This window comes from Lepisma saccharinum, chromosome 25 (genome assembly GCF_977018435.1).
Source record: "Lepisma saccharinum chromosome 25, izLepSacc3.1, whole genome shotgun sequence".
NCBI classification, from domain to species: Eukaryota; Metazoa; Arthropoda; class Insecta; order Zygentoma; family Lepismatidae; genus Lepisma; species Lepisma saccharinum.
In genome coordinates, this window is record NC_139253.1 from 23,318,857 (window position 1) to 23,342,200 (window position 23,344).

Below are 23,344 nucleotides of genomic sequence, written 5' to 3' on the forward strand. Positions count from 1 at the left end.
ATTTAATGGTCTTTCTTAATACTGAATATTGATCGGCTAAGGCTAATACCGGATTCATTCTCCCAGACAAGGGTCTGTTGTAAGAACGGCCCTAGAGGCCGAAACACGCCTGCTCCAATAAAGGCGATTTTATTATTATTATTATTATTATTATTATTATTATATATCCAAATTATGTGATCTTTGTTATATGTTATTATATGTGGGCATATTTCGGTCGTACACGTTTCCTACACCCCTCATCGAGAATATAAAGGAAGGGTGAAGTCATTGATTTGTGAATGGGAAATCCCATGCTCTCGGTAGTCTTGGTTTAAGTTGGAAGGCATACACACCTAACCCACGATTTGAATGACTTTGTTGTTAACCATCCCATCCCATCGCAGAGGCAGAAATGTTTATTGAACAAACATGAAAGTAACGGTAATAGCATAAGCCAAAATTTGAGAATATATATAATATTCTCTGGCCTCTACAAAATTAATTTTATTTAGTCCATTGGGGTAAGTTATATATGCAGGACCATATTATTGTTGATGCAGCGACGGCAACAGAAAAAAGAACGAGTGGGCAGTCATGTTTGGGCTAGAAAAGCATTCATTTTTAGTTTTTCATGCTTTCCGAGGATGGGAGACAGATCGACTAGAGGGGTACCCGTTGCCCAAACCACCCTTTGGTGCAGTCGGTGTTGTGATGGAATTATTAAAATACTTATAATATTTCGAAATAATTTTTGCCAAACACGCCAGAGATTGGTCAAATTTGGCTAATCGCGAAGATGAGGGTGAGTGATATGATATTGATGAAAGGGACATTCACAAAGAGCATCCATGACAAGGCCAGGATTTGAACCCGGATCCCTGGCGTCGTAGCGCGCTGGTGTAACCTATTCCGCCACGAAGGTCGTCTATCGAGTTAATACAGTGTGTTATACAGTCACGGACACTGCCGGCTTGTAATGAATACATTGACTTTAAATGGAATCATTACAAGCCGGCAGTGTCCGTGACTGTACATAATGCTGGCTTCTTTCTCAGGATATTGTAGGTATTTCACCGCGTTTTCCAGTCATTTCTCTTGATTATTCAGACACCGGCAATAAATATTGGGCACCTAGATCCCTGCATGGCATTGTGTGTGTGTTGCGTAACTCTACAGTGGTGGCAGAACTTTACATTGAAAATTTGCTATCAAAATCCACTCATTGCCGCAGTGTTAGACAACACACACAACGCCATGCACGGAAGAGTATTTCAGGATTTAGGTGTTGCATTTTTATTGCCGCTGACAACATCATATTGTTTAACGTGATGTTTCCAACTGTTCAAAAACAAACTGTAGAAACTTATGTTGCCAAGAGAGGATGCGGTATTTTGATCTTCCCTTTATAAGAGCCGAACTCTCTGCAATCGATAACGCGCTGTGCCCCGATTTGCATCCCAGCGTGGAGGGAACATTTCGGATGACATTCCAGGTGAAACAGAAGGTCCTCGTGGGACGTGGCTTGATAGAACCGAACGATGCTGCCAGGTTAAAGCGTGATTTAAATGTCAGATGGAGTGAACGACATCTCGTCCGGGCCTGGAACTCTAATTTAGTTACTCTTTCGTAGTAACGGGGTTAAATGGCAGGCAGCACACTTCCTTTCTCTAGGGATTCCCCCGTGTCGTTCCGTTGGCATGTGTTCGTTATTGCATGTTGCCATCCCTTGACTAGTCCCTCTCGGTTGACGCTGTGCAATGCGCGAATTACTGAACTTGGTGAGAGAGCTTCCCCCTGCAACTTCGTGATTTGTGCAGTCGCCTTGCAATTAAGGAAGCCGGGATTCAATTCCCGTTGGGAGCATGGCGGTTTTCATCCCGCTCGGAAGCATAAGTCCGGTACCAATTAGCGTTTGAATGTATTCTAGACTTGCGAAAGCTTTGCAAATTATTGAACGTGGCGGGGATTAAACCACGGTTTGAATGAATTATGGTACGATAGAGGCTCTTAATTAAGAAACTGGATGCTATGCGTGATCGCTTATCTAAAGAAAGTTGCCTAACACAAGCAGGAAGTCGTATATCTTAAGAACCAATTCTGTTTTGCTCATCCGAACTGATCCTCAGTAGTAAATTGTGTTGGACCCTTTCTTTCAAAAAATATTCTCAGCGTGCATGCTTGATCAGTCACTGTTCGCTTTTTGTGAAAGACAGTCTAAATGCACGGCCACGAAATTAGGCGGGTGGCAGAAGTTCGCGCTGTTGCCAAGTCGTATCACAACCCTGTGTGTTTGGAGATTTAAGAGAATGAAATAGTTTGTATCTGTAATTCATGTAAAACACAGTATTTGCTCGAAAGGACACGGATGACACCCAAGTACCCCGCAGAGAAGTCTGTCTGACTCTCGAACTAGGCAATGCAGTCCGGTTGACGTGCACGGGAACCAGCGACTTTCGTCCTGCTCTCGCTTTGCTTTTCCATATGTGGCACCAGCCGCCTGTTTTCATGGCCGTACGTTGAGTGCCTTTACCCTGTATGTGATTGGGAATGGTGTAGTTTCTGTGTCAGAGCGCGTTGAATGGTCTGCTCTCGGTATTGATGCCTAAGGTTCCGGTTTTGAATCCCAACCTGTCATTATTGTTCCTTTGTGAACCTTCATAATTTTCATCAAGTCATCCCCATCTCCACGATGGTGATTTAATTGATGAAGGGAACTCTCGAAGAACATTCCATGCTCAGACCGGGATTCGAAGCCGGAACTCCTGGCGTCGTAGCGCGCTGTGCTAACCACTCCGCCACAGAGATCGGCGATTAGCCAAAAGAAAACCGACGTCCAAGAGTAAACGGACACATCGTCGTGATTGGTCTGAAAGTTTTTTAATGTATGGCGACACCATGTACATGGATTGATTGATTTTTTTTTTGTGCGTAGGCACGTATGGCCATTTGACACCCTGTATATTTTCACAATAAAATACCTCTGAATATTCCACCATTATTAGACCACAATAACTAGCAATACGCATTCCTGTGTTAACATTATCGCCTTTAAGGTGTATACGTTGGCATTTGACACGCGACGCCTAGCTAGTACAAGGCAGTGAAAATGTTTTCAGAGCTGCTCCAGGAAAATGCATGTAATCTAATTCACCTCCACACACACACACCTGTGCGCATCCAGGTGTCCCTCGGCAGATAGGAGTCTAGGAAAGGAGGTAAAGAGGGTAATTTCCTAATTAGCCAGATGCATGTCCTTGGGCTAAAATAGTTCCTCCCCATGCAGTACCTTTTTTGTCATATTGCCATGAACTAACTTTACAACCCTCTTTTAAATTTTGAAAAAGTGCCATCGTGTGACAACGCAAGTATGGAATGGCAAAAATTTAGACCTTGTGAAGACAAAGGTTAACACACACCCTGTAATGTTGTTGATGTATTTTTCTTTTTACTGATTTTTTTGGAATGTAAGTGCGTTGGGGACACTATTTTCACTCTTGCAAGATTTGGGTGCATGTAATACTAGTGAATATACGTTAAAATTGAATAGTGCAAAACGACAAACATCATTTCTTCGTGACAGTTCAACTAACATTTTTCCGGTCTGAAAGAAAAGTTAGCACATTAGTTGTGTTGAAGTTTGCATTGAAGTCAAAATGTTACACTTGCGAAGATGTACTACAGTGTTGCAAGGTACGGGCTTAAAAAATATAATCCACTGTTATCATTGGCCGATTTTTGTGGCGGAGTGGATAGCATGGGGCGCTACGACGCTAGAGGTCCCGGATTTGAATATCGGCCTGGGCGTAGGGTGTTTTTGTGAGTGTCCCTTCATGTTTCATTATATAAACACGCTTCATCATCGTAGTCAAATGTGGCAGAGAAGCGACAATAAATAACAGAAATCAAATCACAGTTATCCTTGTTTGTTTTCTGTGGCGACGATTATGCTGTAAAATACGGTAATACAATTAATTTTAAGCTTTCCCTCTAGTGCTTCCGTTCACATACTAGTATTTACCAGATTCAGAAACTTTCCGGAGCAGATCCTTAATACCAAACTAAGAAGACTGTCGCGTGTAGTTGCAAACTTTTGCTGCTGCTGTTGGACCTCGTTAATTACAGAACTTCACTAAATGGAGCCACAGAACGTAAGTTTACCAGTTAATTCTGATTCAGAAGCGGAAAATGTATTCAAGAGGGTTAGACGAAGTTCGCAGACTTCTTTCGTCGAACCCACAGTTGTTCGTGATGGCTAAACTTCGAGGTAGGACAGCTGTTGTGAGCCAGAGCTGGCAGATGGCTGTCCCTCGGACAACTTGTGGTCATCGTTTCGATTCCCATCAGTGTTTTTTCCACGGTTTTGTCCCTCGACTGTAGTTAGGTCCTTCGTGTTCGGACGTGTCCCCACCAATTTATTCTCTGGGCTGCATCGAAATGGAATTGATCCCAGGGTCATTAGTGCCAACAATATTCATCCATTCAGTTTGCTGGGGCCTGAAAATCGGAGGTGGGACTTTTGGTATCAACATTTTTAGTCCCGGTTTGGAATCACGGTTTGTGCATTGGTGTTTTCACTGTGTCCATCATATTATCATTCATCCTCACCGCCGAGATTAGCCAGAAGTTGAAGAAAAGCTACGCTAAATAACAAAGATCAACATTTTTGAGATCTGAATGGTCATACAGTGTATGCACAAATAAATATCAGCACCTATGTGTATGTATGAGCGCATGCTCAATTGCTGAATATGTATGTTCTTGAGTTTTCAAGTCCACTTTATGCAGAGATAGGCTAATCGGGACTGGACCTGCAGTTTAAAGTGGGATCCGAACCACTGTGCCTCATCGGATATCGAACCCGGGACTCCGTGATTACAAGGCGACGACGTTACCACCACCACGCCATCAGGGAGACCCCCATGCATATTCTAGTTCGTACCAATATGTGGGATACCTGAATGGCGTGTGCAGTAGTACGTATAAAGCGTCAGACTGGGCGAGAGTTAGCATTTGCTCCTTCAGGTTAGTTTTCAAGTGACGTCATTTCGGTGTGAAATCTCCCCAGGATTTCCCTATAACTACAAAATGAAGTTTAAATTAGTCGAGTAATTTCAGGGTTGATATTGTGGATACTAATTATAGAAATTCAACGTCTATTCCCCTTAGTTTTCCTCACTATTAACTAAGGATCGCTTAACAATTCGTCCTTTTCCAGATACATTATCATTTTCAACGCCCGCAAATGAACTCTTGTTCTCTTTAACTACCACGCAAGCGTGACAGGAAGTGTCTTGATTTCAAGTTGCAAGACTCGATCCCATTATTCAATTTTCGCTTCTTGATAGGGGGGAACTTATTCGTCACGCGAGATTTCTCCATACAGCGCCACACACGAATACGGGACATGTAGGGCATAAGCTGCGTAGACATTGCACGTGAAAATTACTGTCATATAGAGAGAGATTAATGTCAAGCATCATCGGTTAATACGTGCTACGTGGAACAAAGGAACGCAAATTGGATTTCATTTCTGTTCCATATTACTTACACTTCTCATGGGTGTCATTAGAAGTCGTATCAATATGAGTAATTACGCGCACTTTAACTAGTCTTCCGCATTACTCTTTCCAGATAACGTTGACTACAGCCAAAATCTTAATCTTTTCCTTTGTGCCCAAGTTTCACCAAGACATCAAGTTTTTGTACTTTTTCAGTGACTTCTGGCACTAACTATTAAAATTAACTGAGTTAGCAGGTCTGCGTGGTGTAGTAGTGGTTAACCGAAAGCAAGTGTTGCGAGATGTAAATCATAAGAATTTACTTTGCCTCATGTAGCTCATCAATTGATGGTACAATCTTCACCAGTGTGATTAATTTGGACAGAGAAGTTACTTGATATAATAAAATACCGATCTTTCAGTTATGACTTTCACATTTAGACTGTTATTTTTTATTTCGTAAAACCTATTTCCCGTTCCTTCTTGGCAGATAACAGTTAATCTCGTTTCGTGTGTTTGCCTCGATTAAAGCTCGGCGACCTCCGTTGTGGAATGGCTAATACGCGCTACGACGCCAGGGTCCCCGGGGTGGTTCTTTGTGAGTCTTCGACCATCACAAAGTTCAATATATCATCATTCATCCTCATCTTCGCAATTAGCCAAAAGTAGAAGAAAAGCGAAGTAAAATAAACAAATCAAATACACTGCATCGAACGTGCTGTGCCGAGTGAAATCCAATCACCCAGAACTCTTTTTTGGGTCCATTTCACAGTCGCAGCAACGTTTCGACAAGGCAGAAACAGTTCGTCCGAATTCGAAGTTCTTGCACTGACTTGTGTTTTGTGTGTAGCCTCTCGGAAATTAATCGGAAAATGGTACGTGCTGTTGGAGAAAGCCGCACAGATATCAATGATGATTTTCGGCAGAGAAGAATGTCAACCTCGACAACGTTAAATGCGATCACGGACTTATTCTTTGCGAATATGTGAATCGCATTGAACGATATCACGTTGGACGGGAATATTTCGAAGGAAAATCGTGCCACGCTGCGATACTTTTTAAAATAACTTTGTGATTATGTAGAAGAGTAGTTCTCGTGTAGTACTTCCCATTAGGCACAATGTATTCCTTACGTTGCTTACGCTAATGCAACTAACTAACTTGTTGACCGCCCCTCGTATGATACCCATACACGGTGTGATCTTATCATATTCATAACAATTATTATTGAACCCTGCATCTGTAGCGACACTTTTAATTGCGTTGAAGTTTCGTTCAACTTCAGATCCATCTTGCCACTAGTAGATAAGGTATTAATAAATATCTACTCGTATCTTGAGTCGAGTGTTCAATTTGAAGCTATGATTCCTATTGGGTTCAAGAACAGTTCTGGGTTAAGATGCAAAGGATGGGATCGAGCAGGTCATCACGACACCAGCATCGTTCCTATGCGTGTGTTGCGCGCGTGCTTGGGCGTATACATGTTTTTACATAACCCGCGGGAGTCGGCACGACCTTTGTTGGAAATGATGAATCAGACTGGGTTTCACGGATGGATTCGCAAGCTCTTAAGCAACCGCATGCATGAAAAACTTTACTGTGATCCAAACTCTTCTGGATCACGTGAGGTCTTCGGCGGTTCTGTGGTTGCAAAATAAGCGTGATTTTTTTGTCAGTTTTTCTGGGATATTTTTTCCCCACATGTAATTTCCAGAAATCCGTGATACATCGCTTCACGTAACGATGGAGCCACAGATCACATTGAATTGTCATTATTCCACATGGGCGTTGGATTGTCACACAGTCCGATAAATGGCAGTCGATGATCTCATAAAAAAAGCCTACGAGAATTGGACTGCTTCTATTCATATGAGACATGTACTGATGAAATATTTGTTAGCAGGATTATTCGTTGCTTTAATAACGGATGCTGGCTAATTTGGATTTCTTGTTCCCCACGAACTAGGATACGTCACTGTCTTTTTAGCACACTAATATGTTCAATTTACGAGGCTGTGCAAATACCACATTCAGTCGATACCAGTACAGATTTTCAGCGATGCCGATGCTTGAAAAGTGTAACAAATAAAAGTTGTTCAAAATATTGATTAATCGATTTATCAGAGTTGCTTTCAAATATTATACAAGAAATACGTGCTACGTAATCACAAAATAGTTTTCTCACACAATATCGGTGCAAAATCAATGGAAACTTCGAATGTTGTACAACTTCAAGAATAATTAGACCCCATTCAAGTGTTGTGCACCATCTTTCCGGCCACCGCAAATGATCAAAACTCCGTAAAAATATCGGTCGGTATCTGTTAATAAAATGCAACCGATACTTTCCGTTACAGATACATCGGCTCAGCCTAGAATATCTGAAGCTTGTTGAATGTATTAGGAATACATTTTTCGTGACATTATTTTTCAAGCCCCTGTTCGTGATTTTGAGTGCAAACGTCTTACTCCACTTGAAAAATCAAAGAAGTCTTAAACAGGAACAGGAGTGTGGCTGTAATTGTTTATATTAAGTCGTAGCATTACCTCTCGCGTACATCCAGAGCCCTGAATTTCGTTTTCAATTCCGCTCAACCTCTTCCCAACGTCTGCTAACAACCGCCTCTTCCCGGCGACGATGCTTCTGCGTCTCCACCCATTCCGTCACGATCTCCGCTGAAAGACGAGCTGCGAAATATCAGCGGACCAATTTAAGCTGTCTTCTTCCCCGTAATATGCAACTCGAGTCAAAAATATGGCCATCTTTTCCTTTCTGAAGTACGGTGTTTTGAATACGGAACGGATATGGGCCATAACATCGACATCACTCATTATCCTGAGGGAGAGGGCGATGCCAGCAGAGACTCGCTTGGAAACGTTCGCTTAGGTAGCGAAGAGCGTTGCGTACGTATATTACCTACTCTCTGAGAATTTTTATGTCCTCGTGCTGAGTTCTAGATGGTCGTTGTTGATTAGCCCCGAGCATCCAGCCCTTTTTTTCATGTAGTGTCGTTTTTCTGCGGGGAGACCCCTGCCACCCCTTTCCCCGCCGCTCTTAGAAGTTTGGAGTAAATAAGTCTCGGCTGTGGTCAACGAAACGTGATTGCATATGGTTCGTTATGCAGCGGTGATATCTAATTAGTGAGGTTTTCCTTGGTTTTTTGCAGCTACTCGAGGCAAATACGAGGATTGTGCGAATTGTTTTTCCCCTGCTGAATGTTTATATGAGGCGTTGCGGATATTAAGGACCAACTCGACAAAGGTCTTTTTATCATATGCATTGATGACCACGGACGTCTGACAGGAGTCTGCTTCGTCTGTAATACTCTAAACAAAGTCCGCAACATGCATTTTGCGAATTCGCCTTTAATATCCGCAGCGCCTCATATTTTGTCCATTGTTCTCTCTCCTACCCGGTGCGGTTAAGGGCAAGGCGCGCATCTTTTATTTACGTCGAAATGCTCTTGAATATTGAAAAGAAACCTCAGGTGTATTCTAAAATAGCAGCTCTATATGTCTTATTGTAAACATCAACACCAGCCACGGTGGACTAGTCGGTTTGGCCACGAGAGAGACGCGAGTTCGATTCCCGGGTGGGTGATTTAAGGTCTGAATTCTCCAGCCTTGTCTCTGGGTTTCATCCAGCCTCAAGTAAATGGGTACTTGGGGAGTAAAAACGTGGTGCTGTTGGTGTCGGCTCGAAAAATGGCAGGGATCTAGAATGCGTGGAGCCCTACCCTCACATCTCCCTCTGTGTGCTTTCATGGCATGGTGCAAAGTCCACGGGGAACTTTGCGTCGCTTCTCTGTCTGTAGGTAAAGTAAGAATCATTCCACTTGATCCAACTACAGGGTCTCTGCCCCCTTAAGGTGTGTTGAGTGAGCTAAATATCTTACAACTTGTTGTGTACTACCTCTAAACGGATTTGCAATAATTCAAATGACACAGTTTATGTGAAACATTTAAAGTTTTCGAAAACCAACAGAAATAGCTTGATATTGAAAAGATCGCACTGCCCTCCTTGACGTAGTCGTCAATGTAATGCGCTACGGAGACTTAAGATCCTAGGTTCAACGTATCCTTCTTTTTCCCTCATAATCATTCATCCTCATCGCCACGTTAACCCAGGAAGTATAAAAGCGACGTAAAATGCTTGTAGAAACAAAAGATTGCATTGAAATATCGTAAAAAGGGCGATAAATCATCGGCGCACCAACGAAGCAAGTGGTTGGAAGGGTTCCTAGCTTTGGAGCTGTCGTAAAAAGAGCCCAGGAATTTATTGGACAGGCCTCGTATTTTGCCGTCAACGATGAAGACTTGCGAAATTAAATTGTCATGTTCACTTCACAGATTACTTGCTTGCAAGCGTTAACATTTACTTGGAGGAGTTAAATGGATAGTCATCCTTCAATGCTACGGAAAAGTTGCCTTAGCCTGGGTGCACACCTCACATTTTGTTCTCAAGTTCTGTAATGCGGCTTTTGCGAAATAATCATCGGAGGTACAATGAACAGTTGAGTGCCGCTGAAGTTATTCAGGTTCTTGCTCGGCGAGTCTGCAGGAAAGGAATGGAAGGAATAAAATGGTTTTGTTGTGACCGAAGAAGCTTATGTGACAGTCGGAGTTCATTACAAAAGCAGCTTTCCTCCGCATCGTAAGTTACGAAACTGCCTTCTTAATCACAAACCCCCCTCCCAGTCGCTAATTCACTGTCAAGCTTGGAACAGACCAGAAAAGGAAGGAGAGGAGGACGTTTCCGAGAAAGAAGAACGGGAAAGTTTTTCGAAGTAGCAAATGGCAAGTCAGGAGATAAAAAGTTCTTTTTCAGTTTTTCACCAAAATCGGCATCACGTCTCGTCAGAAGGGCGCCGTTTCAAGTTTTCTCTAAGCCTTGTTTTTTCCGTTCGTCGGTGAAATGGATAACGGAACTTTTCGTGCAAGTCACCTTTAAATAAGGTAACCTATATATCGAGAAGTAAAAGATTATCGCCGCACACGTATTACTACAAGGTACTTCATCCCCCACCCTCAGTTGTAACACTAGCAGGTTTTCCAGCGACTGGGTTTGCTCGTTATTTCATCAATTTATTCTAATCATTCTACCTCATCGTCGTAATTGGTGTAAAGAAACAGAAAAACGACGTAAAATGAAAACAAACTACTAAAATTACTAAAACTCTTACTATACACATTTACTTCGTGGTTCACGTAACATTTTTTAACTATATTTGAGAATTTACACTCTCCCTTAACCCACAATGAGAAAAATCTCAAATATCTTTCCTACATCTCCGAAAGAAAAAATATCCTTTTATTGTACACTCCGGTTCAGATAAAGTAGCACATTCTTCAACCGTTTGAACCTATAAAGTGTGAGCAGGAGTACACACACATCACCAGAATTACGTAAATTAAACATTGCAGATGCAAAATTAATGCATTTCTTGCGTTTGGTAACTCGCACCCTCATTTTTACAATCTGTTTAAAACAGTGAGGTTATAATATGCAGGAAGAAACCAGTGTTTTCGCAAGTGAAAATTTACATAAATACGTCTTAGGAGAGTATAATGTCGCGCACACTAATCTCTAAGCATTTTCACAGTATTCGGACTCCAGTTTTCCTGGCTTAACAGGGTGCTGTTATCATGAGGCCATGGCTGTAAATCTCGCATTTTGAAAGTTTGTTATTACCATATTTGTGCTCAGCAGAAAGTCAAACTCGCTTCGTAGGAATTTATTTATACATGGTTTTAAAACTAGTAGATTTTGGTCATAGGTGCCCATGAGTGCACCTGAACATCACATTTCTAAACTCCTGTATATGGTTTTGTTATTGAATGTAAATTCGTTAATTTCTCAACATTTCTACAATATGGCATATTATCTTGCAATTCGCGGCTGTTAAAAGCGGAATATTCGTAGTTGCGAGTAACACCCTGCCATCCCCGATAAACTTTGCGGTTGGCGAATTGGGACAATGTTGAAAGACGTTAATGAACTAATTGTCGCCACTTGTCTTGGCCATCTGCTGGTTCCTCCCTCCAGGGAAGATAGATGGTTCAGTACTGCGGAAGGTAGCTTTTTCACAGAGGTTCAGAGCTTCGCCCATTTTTGTCATTGGCGATGTTGTTCTATCTAGGGTTGTTAAAGTTCCAGGAATTTTAATGAAATTCAGTTCCGGTATAGGAGAGGAAGTCAGCAACCGTAAATGGGTTCTGGACCGTAAAGAACCTTTTTATCTGTAAGGTATTTCAATTCGGTCCAGGAACCTTTTTCCCGATCAATTTAAATACGGTCCAGGACCCTTTTTTTCCGGATGAATTTAAATTCTGTCCAGGATTTTATATATATATATATATATATATATATTAGGGTAAAAGTTCCGTATTAAAACGAAACAATATGCAACTTGTATCAAATACGGACCTGACGATAAACAATTACCCACTTGTGAGTATGAAAGACTAATCCAGGTGCTGACTGTCTCGAGAATGTAATGTACAAGGTAGAAATGGGCGAAACGCAAACGATGCAGTCACGTTTACCTTCTCCATGTAGCCCCATTTTCTCGCACGCGTTCCTTCACTTGGTTGTAGTAGCAGCACTGCCCGTACCTGTTGTGATATCTGCTGGGAACACAGCAGCCTCACGTTACCTCATCAACGGCTCTTATTAGCTGCGTTTCCTGGATCGGATGCCAGAGCAACACGTGACGGGTTTGTTTGAACTCAATAATGACGCCACGCTAATATAGTACATTGCGTTATGTACGGTCACTCTTCGACAAGGGAGTTTTTGAACCTGGCCCACGATAGAACAACAGCGTTTTGATTTATTCCCTGCGCTACGTTTTCTACAACCGCAGTGTGACATTCTAATGTAAAACATACTAGTGGACATTTTAAGAAGGCAACTTTTGATCGGTCAACCCTGGTCTAGGAATTGTAAATAAAGTCAATCCCCGGCTGGGAGAGAAAATCAGCAAACGTAAATTAAGTTCCAGACAGTGTATAACCATTTCATATTTAAAGCATTTCAATTCGGTCCAGGAACATTTTATCCGGATGAATTTAAATTCTGTCCAGGAACCTTTTTTCCAGAATGAATTTCAATTCGGTCCAGGAACCTTTTTTTCCCGTATCAATTTAAACACGGTCCAGGAACCTTTTTCCACATAGTGGTTCGGATCCCACTTTAAACTGTAGGTCCAGTCCCGATTAGCCTTACTGTGCATAAAGTAGACTTAAAACACAAAATCAATAAAAAAATACTTTTGATCAGGCTCGGATTTAGGGCAGGCTTGAAGAGAGGATATGGCCGCGGGCCTCCACTGGTGGAAAATTCTTTGAAAACTGCCACAAAATGGAAAGAAAATAGATTAAAAATGTGGTGTCTATTATAACTGGAATTATTTACAGTTGTGGGATTTTATGATAATGGTAATCCCAGTTATCCACATATATAAATTCGGGTCTGACTATAATGTTGACATTTTAAAATAAACGACAATGGAGTCCTGTACTTGAGAAAATATTGGTGTTATTCTGTGCTTTTGTACCACTAAAGCTAGGGAAATAATCAAATTATATTGTACGTCTTACTTAGACTTCAAGATTACATGCAATGCACTTTAAGACATCTATTCATCTTTGTTCGTGTGCTCTTCCCCTTTGCATGTACGTCGAAGATGGATTTTCCGTTGCAGAATTTTTGGAAAGGTACACGAAATGACCGTAAATGTGCAAAATCCAGTTAAGTATCAGAAATTTTAAAAATGAAAATATGCAATAAACATTAAAAAAAATAATAAAAATTACCAGTAAGCTGAAATAGGCCCAATTTGCAAAGCAACAATGTTTTTAGCCCTAACAAGCGAAACTGGCTTTTATGTTTAATTAACTCTTTGAGGTTATTTAATTAAATATGTGCCGAGAGAGGCGGCAGAAGCTGGGTACTGATTACACCTTCAAAATATTCTTCCAAGAGCTGGCCCCTCGGGGCGGAGTAGTGAGCACATCGCGCTACGACGCCAGGGGTCCCGGAATGGAATCCCGGCCTGGGCATGGATGTTTGTGAACATTTTATCATATCATTAATATCACTATTCCCATCTTGGCAATTAACCAAAAATGGCAGAAAACTTAAGTAAAATAAAGCAAATCAAATCAATATTCTTCAAACACTTTGAAGGCAAATCAAATCAATATTCTTCAAACCCTTTAAAGATACTCGTATCACCATATATTCACGTATCAAACAATCTCTTCATACTCTTGGAATTTATATATACTTTTAGATATTCTTAGTATACTGTATTTTACAATGTTTTATGTGCACAAATTTTCCTTAACTCTTACTTTACATTCGACAACGTTGAATCTGCGAAGAGAGCGAAGGACGCCCTGAATGGAGCAGATATATATTCTGGATGCTGTACCTTGAAGATTGAATTCGCAAAGGTAAGTCGCAATTTAGTACTAAGATGTTTGTCTATTAATACGATGCACGTGCAGAATGTAAGAACCCACTGATCTTTCGTCAGTCCTGTCCACACAGCTGTTCCACTCAATGTGAAGCAAACAACGGAACATGATGAGGAAGCGCGATCGTTGCCTGCGCGGCCGCTATACGCAGTCGGGTATTACTTTCTGAACGAGCGTCGTATTTTATTGTATTTTATTGGTGCTCTTTGAATCTCATGTTTGACACGGATAGGAGTGAGTGGATAAACAGTGGCAACAATTCCACAATTAAATGGTCTTTGCATTGGCCCTGCCGACATCCTTGGCGGATTGGTTAGCACAGTTCGGTACGATGACAGGAGTCCCGGCATGGGTGTTTGATGAGTGTCCCTTCATCAATTTCAACATCTCATCCTCATCTTCGCGATTAGCCGAAAGTGGCAGAAAAGCGAGGTAAAATATATCAGACATTTCTTCCCCATAATTCTCTTCGATCCCGTGTTTGTAGCTTTGTGTACATTATTTACAAATTCAAAAATTTCTTGATTCGTTATAATTTTCATAGTCGTATAATAGTATGTATATATGTAGATAGAAACTTGCCGTACTTAGCGTATCGCTCAGTGGTTAGTCAAAATAAAGCATGGTTGTTGAATTAAACTGCAATCACATTATTTGTCCCAAGATGCCGTTGTTAACCTATGGATATGGTTGTGATAAAAGTGATAAAAATATATTTCAAAGTAGAACATTACATTGGAAAAATATTTCCAAAGAGCAGTTTCTATGTAGGGTATGGTTTGTTCGTGAGAGCTTTTGGCCATTTTTCGTTGTGAATGGGTTTGTTTTCTCTGCGGAAGTGATATTAACATCGTCACGTAAGTGAGTTTGGGAGATTATTTTGTGAGGCGCAGTCACTAAAATATACAAATGTATTCAATCTTGTCTGTTAAAGGGTTTGGCGGTAAATGAGTGGATTGGTCCCTTCACCCATCTCCCCCCGGGCGTCGTCACTGCAAAGTGACGTGATTTCGAGTTTCCTTTAAGTGTACTCTTGTTTACATGCAAGCAGTTTTATCGACCATTGTCTGCGACCGTAAAGTTGAGGTTACATAACTTCCCTCCAGACAGGCATTTTATACTTCAACGCTAGTTTCCACTATGAACGCATGGTAATTTCATCTAATCAAGAGACCATTGGGGTGGCCCTATCACTTCTAACCATTCCTTGAATGCGGCGAATTTGAGCCCAGATGTACGTTGTTCAGGCGAATTATCACTAGAGGTGACTAAGAATGCATACCGGGTATCTTTTTGTATTCCTCTTGTCATATGCGCCGATCTCGTGGCGGAGTGGTTACCACAGCGCACCACAACATCAGGGTCCGAGGTTCCGAATTCCAGTATAGGCGTGAATGTTCCTTTTGAATTTAAATTTGAAGTTAAAATTTTGGGTGCGTCAGCACTTACGCTATTTTTCTCCGTCACATCATACGGGGTGCATAACTTTAAAAAAAACATAATTGTTATGTCGTGTCACTAAAATATTCTGCCTTCGATTAAAAGATGAAGGACAACAAACCTGACAACACACATAATTATACTGGCCAGTCGCCAGAGCCTCGTTAGTCTGCAAAATACAGTCCAGGGTGTACTACGTGGAAGTGAGCTTGACATTGGGTGTACTACGTGGAAGGAGTGTCCCATCAATTTCATATCACTCATCCTCATCTTCGCGATTAGCCAAAAATGGCTTAAAAGCGAAGTAAACTAAAACTAAAAATGATCCGCTTAGATATGGTGTATTTAGTTAGTATTACTAGTCCTTCTATGTGCATAAGTAGTATACATCCGATTAAGCCCTATTTAGGTGCATATTCAAGAATGTAAGAATCCGGTTTTATGTTCAAAGCAATTGAGACTGAAAATATTGGCAAATGCAACTTTACACTAATATAAGAAGGAATTGTTTTTGTGCAACGTCCTGATCACTCGAGTATTGCGGAAATGTAAATAATTGTTTGAAAACACACACTCACTCACTGTTCCTTACCCCCCTTAAATATACAGACGCTTCAAAAATTTATCAGAGGAATCGGTTGTACTTTGCATATTTTTACAACGTCGGTTGTCGTTTTCACCTTATTTTTACAACGGCAATGCTGGTGTGGCAAGTTTCTTCCAAAATGTAAAAGTACAGTAAACCCTCATTAACACGAATCCCAAGGGACCGAAAAATCAAGAGTTCGTGTTAAAAAAATCGTGCTAACCGGGGACTCAAATTTTATTTCTACTTCCTCTAGGATTTTCAGTTTTGTTTGCAGGTCTATGCCTGTCTGCTTCCTCTTGGCCATGACTCCCGTCTTTGATGTTTATCGTACGTTTTAAAGAATAGAAAAACACATCTGAACACACAACTGAATTCGTTGGTTAAATACGTATAAGCTCATTGATGATCGCGATTGTCGAGCAATTGCACCGAAGTTTTAATCTTGATATTACTCGTACTGGCTGTTTTAAAAAACAGAAAAACACATTTGAACACATTGTTGATCTGAATTTGTTGGTTACAATACTGTATAATTTGGTTGTTGACAAGATGATAGAGATTGAGTTTTCTTACATACCTAGCAGAGGAACGACAGAGAAACAACAGGAAAAAAATGTGAAAACCTTGAAAGTTCGTGTTAAATGAGATCTATTGACGCAACAGACTAAAAAACAGTTCGTAATTCGTGGTAACCGAAATTCGCGTTAACCGATAAAACTTTCTATAAGATATAATACATCCCTGCCGGGACCAACATTTTGTTCATGTTAACCGAGTGTTCGTCTTAAGCGAGTTTGTGTTAACGAGGGTTTACTGTACTTAAACTAAACCATTGCGACATTGTTCTGGATGTTTGAAAGGTCTGGCATTCGCGTAGGGGCTGTGTGCAAATTATTGCAACAACATCAGGGTGGGGCGTGTTTTAGGTTTTTCTTCTCATAAAAACCAGCCTCGTTTGTCGACCTACCGACACGTTTCACTCACAATTTTCAATATTAATTTAAATTTAGGAAGAAAATAAATAATAATGGGCTTACCCTTACGAACATTTAAAGTGTTCTTCTCAGTTTGATGAAACTTTTCGGCATCACCCAGAGCGTCCCACACCGCAAGTGAAGTGAACGTTAACCTACAAGAATTGAACTTTGCACAATTTGTTTCATTGTTGTTTTTAAATATGTGTACAGCCAACGGTCAGGCAAATTGTCCATCGCTATTTTCATCCTTTATTCTGCATCATGGAATTCTCTTGATCCGAAGCAGATATTTTCCCCTACTTAGTCACGTTTTATTTCAATTATCAAATGGTGGTAAACAGACTGAATGCCATTGGGCATGGACAATTCGCCTACTTATTTTACTGTTTGGCATACAAGTACATTTTATGTTTTGTTTTCAACTGTACGTTCAATTTTGTCACGTATTGCTATCTTCATGTCGTTAATAATTGCACATGAATGTTATAACGAGGCTTTAGATTAATTGCTTTTTCTATATTGTTTATTAGGTGAAATATGCTTTTGCTGCCTAATTGTTTCACTATTTTTCTTAATTAAGTACATATACAGACGCCCGGAAATACTCACTTACATAACGTGACACTAATTTCTATAGAACCTTGCGCTATCGCCGTATGGGTATGCAACACATTTTTTTTGTCCAGGTGACTACGTTCGTTTGCAAGTCACTGTATGGTGTAACAACTCACAAGTCTACGAAATTTCTCCTGGTTTCATTGGGAGGGTGTGCATTTCTCCACTATCTAGGTCATGTTTATCACTATGACCATCGTAGGTTAAATGCCCAGGAAGGAAATACTTTCAAGTTTAAATATAGCAAATTCTCAACAAGAGTGCTGGCCTTGATATGTGTGTTTGGGAGTGTTGGCTGTGTAGTTATCAGTACGGCTGAACCATTTGTTGCAGTTGCAATATCCATTTAGTTCACTTGAATTACCTAATTAACAAACCAAGAATTGAACTATTAGGGGCGTATTATCATTTATTTCAGTTCGGTTGTCCGCGCAATCATGCACACCTGACGTAGCTACGTTTTTGTCGGGAGAAGCCAATTTTTTTAACCAGCACAGCATTTAGTGGTGAAGCCATTGTGGGCGTAGTGGAAGTCGGACCGTTTTTTTTTTTTTTTTTTTTTAATCCCTGTAGTGTCATTGGATTATGTTAATAGAAAGTTTTGTACTAGGAACAGGGTGCTACTCACCGGGAATTATGCGTGAATTTTTCTCTGTGAAAAATTGCAACTTTTATTAATCCAAATGAATCCATACATTTACAAATGCCCCAAGATTTTCAGTTTAGCTCTTATGTTTAGCAAGGAAGAAAAACAAAAGGAAGCTGCATGGATAATGAAACAGAATTCTCTCAGTTCTTTTGCTTTGCTAGTGTCTTTTGCAGAACAATCTATCTGACAGAGGAAACATTATTGCAAGATAAGATATCTTGAAATTGATTAGGTAAATTTGAGTTTGAAATCCTTATACAATTTACAATTTTTCGTAGATTAGTATATTCCGTAACATTTGTGACTTGTGTTTGTAGATATATTTCCAGTCTGAGGAAGTGTAAACTCCACACCTTAAATTGAAAATATTAAATAATATATATACCGTTTTAATTGAATTACCTTAGTAGAATTTTTGGATACATTGGAATCACAAAAACCCTTTATATTGTTAATATATTTGGGAGGGTGAGAGGCAGTAAGGTTGAAATGAAGAAAGCTTGAACCCTTGAATTTTTGGAAAGTTTGCCTTGAAAACCGGGAAATATACTTGAATTTTATCATGGTCCTAGAGTGGCCACCCTGTAGGAAGTAATCAGTTCTTCACTGGATTTTACTATATAACATTTTCGTAAATTTTCTCATGAGCCCTTAGGGCAGTGGTTCGCAACTTTCGTGAGACCGCGGTCCGGTAAATTCTTTTGTAAGTCGATCACTCGATTTCAACATTTTTACCTGTAAATACCTTTCTAATTGTTTACATGTAAACATAAATTAATATGTACCCTTAAAATGAAATATTAGTAAATAAATTGACAATCGTAAAAAGTAATTCTTCGATAATTGAATTGCTTTTTTGTTTGAAGTCCAATTTGTGTATAGATAGGCTGATCAGAACTGGACCAACAGTTTAAAGTTAGATCCGAACCACTGTGCATTCACCGGATATCGAAAACGGGACCCTAGTTCGATATAGTATGGGTTTGTTGACACATTTATAACTAGATTTTAATTGTGTCAACCACTGGTTCTAATTAAATCTCGTAGATTCCTGAGACCAACATCATCAAAATATTTTGTTGCGTGTGTGAACTCCAAAAAATACCAAATAATCAGATTTCCACTCCAAATTTTTGTTAATGTAAATTACAGCTCAAAGTAAAATTACAAATTTCAGGAGAAACTCTCTCTGCCTAGTACGAGGCGCATCCAGAAAGTAAGTTTCCCTATTTTTTTTAAAAAAAACAAGACAGTTTCAGGAAACCATTTATTGGCAACAGGTACAGCAAAGGTTCAGCTATTTTTCAACATAGCAACCACTAGAATTGAGACACTTGTCGTATCGTGGTATCAACTTTTGGATCCCACTGTCGTAGAACTCTGCCGCCTGTGAATGGAACCAGCGTGTGACAGACGTCTTCAGCTCTTCGTCGTTGCCAAAACGCTCACCGGAGGACAGGAATTTCTTGAGGTGCAAGAAAACGTGAAAATCGCTGGGAGCCAGATCAGGACTGTAAGGTGTATGATCAAACAACTCCCAGCCAAATTCCATCAAAAAGATGCTGTGCACCGAGCCGTATGTGGACGAGCATTGTCATGGAGGAGCACAACACCTGCAGTAAGCATGCCACGCCTCTTGTTTTGAATGGCAAGTCGCAATTTCCTTAGTGTTTCACAGTAACGGTCAGCGTTCACCGTTTCACCTCTGGGGAGGAAGTCAATGAGCAAAATGCTTTTGTCCCAAAACACGGTGCACATCACTTTCTGTACCGACAGCGTCTGTTTGAATTTCTTCTTGACCGGAGATCCACTATGCCGCCAATGCATTGGCTGCTGCTTGGTTTCCGGCGTGAAGTGCGAAATCCACGTCTCATCGCCCGTGACGATCCTGTCGAGGAAATCATCGCCGTCATCATGGTACCGTTGCAGGAATCTCAGTGCTGCTCCTGAACGTTTCATTTTGTGTTCGGGTGTCAGGTTTTTCGGCACCCACCTGGCACACAATTTTTTGAACAGCAGGCGCTGCGTGACAATCTCATGCAACACGGATCGCGATATCTGCGGAAAAAGGCTACTCAACTCCGTAATCGTGAAGCGACGGTTCTCTACGATGCGCTGCCGCACCAGCTCAACCAGATCATCAGTGATGAGGGACGGACGCCCACTGCTCTCTTCATCATGTACACTTTGACGACCTTCCGAAAACTGCCGACACCAGCGTCGCACCATCTGCTTACTCATAATGTTCGGCCCATAGACCTCAGAGCTGACGATGAATGTCAATTGGCGCAATGCTTTGTGCATTCAGGAACTTTATCACAGACCGAACCTCGCATGCGGCGGGAGAAGGAATACGAGCTTCCATTTCGGACCACTGCTGCCTCGCTACTGGCATGCGGCGGGAGAGGGAATACGAGCTTCCACTTCGGACCACTGCTGCCTCGCTACTGGCGCCGGGCGGGATCTGTCCGCCTGGCATATGATTGATACGTCTTAGCTCTGTTGCGCATGCGCAATTTACACGGCTCATTATGTTTACTTTCACAGGAAAAAAAAGGGAAACTTACTTTCTGGATGCGCCTCGTATAATCTTTGCCAGGGCCCAATGCCTTAGGTTCCCTTCACGCTCGACCACCGAGTGGTGCCACTTACTGGAGCGTTTGTGGACCATCTATGGCTTGTTTCATGAATATGCGCTACATTCTGCAGTAAAATATCTTACTGTAGAATTTACAGTATACTCTAATCTGTACTCCCGAAATGTGCCACAGGTGGTCCACAAACGCTCTACTTCATGGGTACGTGTGAATATTCTCACAACTGCAATTGCAGTTATTGAACGTCGAAGTAAATAGCACCCGTCAAGTAATCCTGATGGGGTACTTCACTTCTTTACTTGTCAAAGGTGCACTCGACCGATAGTATTCGATTATATTGTAATTTATATTCCGGATAATTATGTACTAAGAACAAAATTATATACTCAAACCATTAAGAAAAAAAGGGGGGAAATATGTAACATCAAAAACTTCGGATTACCAGAATTTTCGCCAAGAGAAATATAATATTTTACACAATATTTTATATGGTCCTGTTGCTTTCCCAATGCACGGAGCTCCGTAACAGTAAAAAACAACATGTGTTTCAAATGTGAGAACCTAGCCTATCCTGTTATCGCGTAACAGGCCTTTGTGTTGTGCTATTTCGCACTAAGTAATGGTGCGTATTTAAACTTAACACCAATATTCTGTTGTGGCGTCAGAACTATTGCCTCCACTTAGCAGTTTGTTGATCGGTAAATTTGTTCTACCTTGTGTTTTTCTCCAAAGCGGAAGACTTGTCTTTTCTTCACCGCGTCCACAACTGATCCTTCCACACTTGAGTGAACAATTTCAAGGCTGTCTGTTATGAGTCATACCTTCCGTCGTGTTATATATATATATGTGTGTGTGCGTGTGTTAAATATGAAAATGTCTGGGGAAATATAAATATACGTACTCTAAAATGCACGATTGTAGTCTAAATTTGGCATGAAATGCTAACATCTCATCGATTTGATCTAAAAACGTTAAGAGGGAAAACATGTAATTAGGTAATGATTCGGGCCCTACTTCGTACAATCTAGTCTTTTATTTTCCTTGGTGGAGAATTCTCTAATCAAGTTTTCTAAAATCTAACCTTCGTGGCGGAGTGGCGCGCTACGACGCCAGGGATCCCGGCATGGATGTTCTTTGTAAGTGCTTTCTATTAGCCAAAAGGGGCAGAAAAGCGAAATGAAATATACCGAATCAGTCGTTGACAATTGCTGTTTCATTCACAAGTTTGGCTATTTCGAACTGGAAAGTTGAAAAGGATGGAATATAAATACTTCATCGTCAGAGATGATTATTTTTTCACTATTTCACGAGATTTCCCCCTGTTCTCTGTGTGACGAAATCGTGTTAATTTTGTATTAAACTAGTTGAGTTCCTGAATGCCTCGTGCAGAAAGATGACTTATCTCGTTGAGAAACAAAATTCATCTTGTCTTTTGCCGTCCGTCATGATCTCGAGGCCCCGAATCTTCCCTTGCTTCTTATTTCCCCCATCCCAGCTCTGTACGACTCCGTCGAATATTTCTCTCCCGGCATAACAGCCTTATTAAAATGCAACAGGAAGACATGCTGAAATAGACACAGCTGGAAGGAAGCTGGAACCGTATTTTTCTTTGCCTGGCCGAGAGAGAAATAAGAGCCAATATCCGAGCGGAGAATCCTCATACCAAACTTTCCCGGGCCACGAAGCCATTTTGCATAATTTTTGGCTAAAGTTATTCATAATTGCCCCTTATTTGCCCTACGATTCCAATAAAATACTAAGAACTGGCCCGTGAGGTGATACTTGTGACGACCGATCAAGTTTTATAACAAGAACTGTTGCAGCATGTATTCTGGTACGTTTTTAGATAGGCTTCAGACGATGCGTTCTGCAACGGACCGCCGTAGAGTATCCTTATTTCATCTGTCGACGCTTATGTAGTTGCATAGCAGAGCAGCAAGGAACGTCAATAGACTGCTTGCAGCCAAGATACACATGCACCAGATGGTGGCCGCTTCCTAATAAATGTTGAAGGAAATGACCTACATTTTGTTGTCATTTTGTTCACTTGTTTGCCATTGTCAAATGTATGTGTAAAGGAGCTTCTAGTCCGAAGCGACATCGGCCACCACTTCAGTCTAAAGCAAAACTTTCACCGCACATGAGTGAACAACAGATCGAGGCGACACGAAGCATGATGTTGAGAAAACGGTCCAGTCGAGCAACACGCAAGCGACATGTGTCGCATCAGTCTGAAATTTTCCGTAGAGATTTTGTATATTTGGTAAACCCTGTATTATAGAGATCTAAGGATCTTTATGTTGTTTCCATCTCACTAAGAAATCTCATTCGATTTTCGAGGGAACAAGGTACATTACGGCTTTTAGCTATCATATTTATACGCGTTTGCACACTACGCATCCCATACGACGATGCAGTCCCCCTGTTTGTGACGTCAGCCATCAGCTGCACTTCCATCTAGAACACCGTGTGTACGTTTGTAGGCTAAGTCCATGTTCTGAAAAGGGAAAAAA

The 23,344-nt window shown here is 40.9% G+C and overlaps 1 protein-coding gene across 6 annotated transcripts in view; it reads left to right on the forward strand.

Annotated features, from left to right (window-relative positions):
- The window catches only part of sm (heterogeneous nuclear ribonucleoprotein L), a 190,730-nt gene that overhangs the window by 79,103 nt on the left and 88,283 nt on the right, over positions 1-23,344 (forward strand). For all 6 annotated transcript variants that reach the window (XM_083111490.1, XM_083111493.1, XM_083111488.1 and 3 more), the window contains one exon: positions 13,844-13,940. In XM_083111490.1, the coding sequence (XP_082967616.1) occupies positions 13,844-13,940 (97 nt within the window). The remainder of the gene's footprint in view (positions 1-13,843; positions 13,941-23,344) is intronic.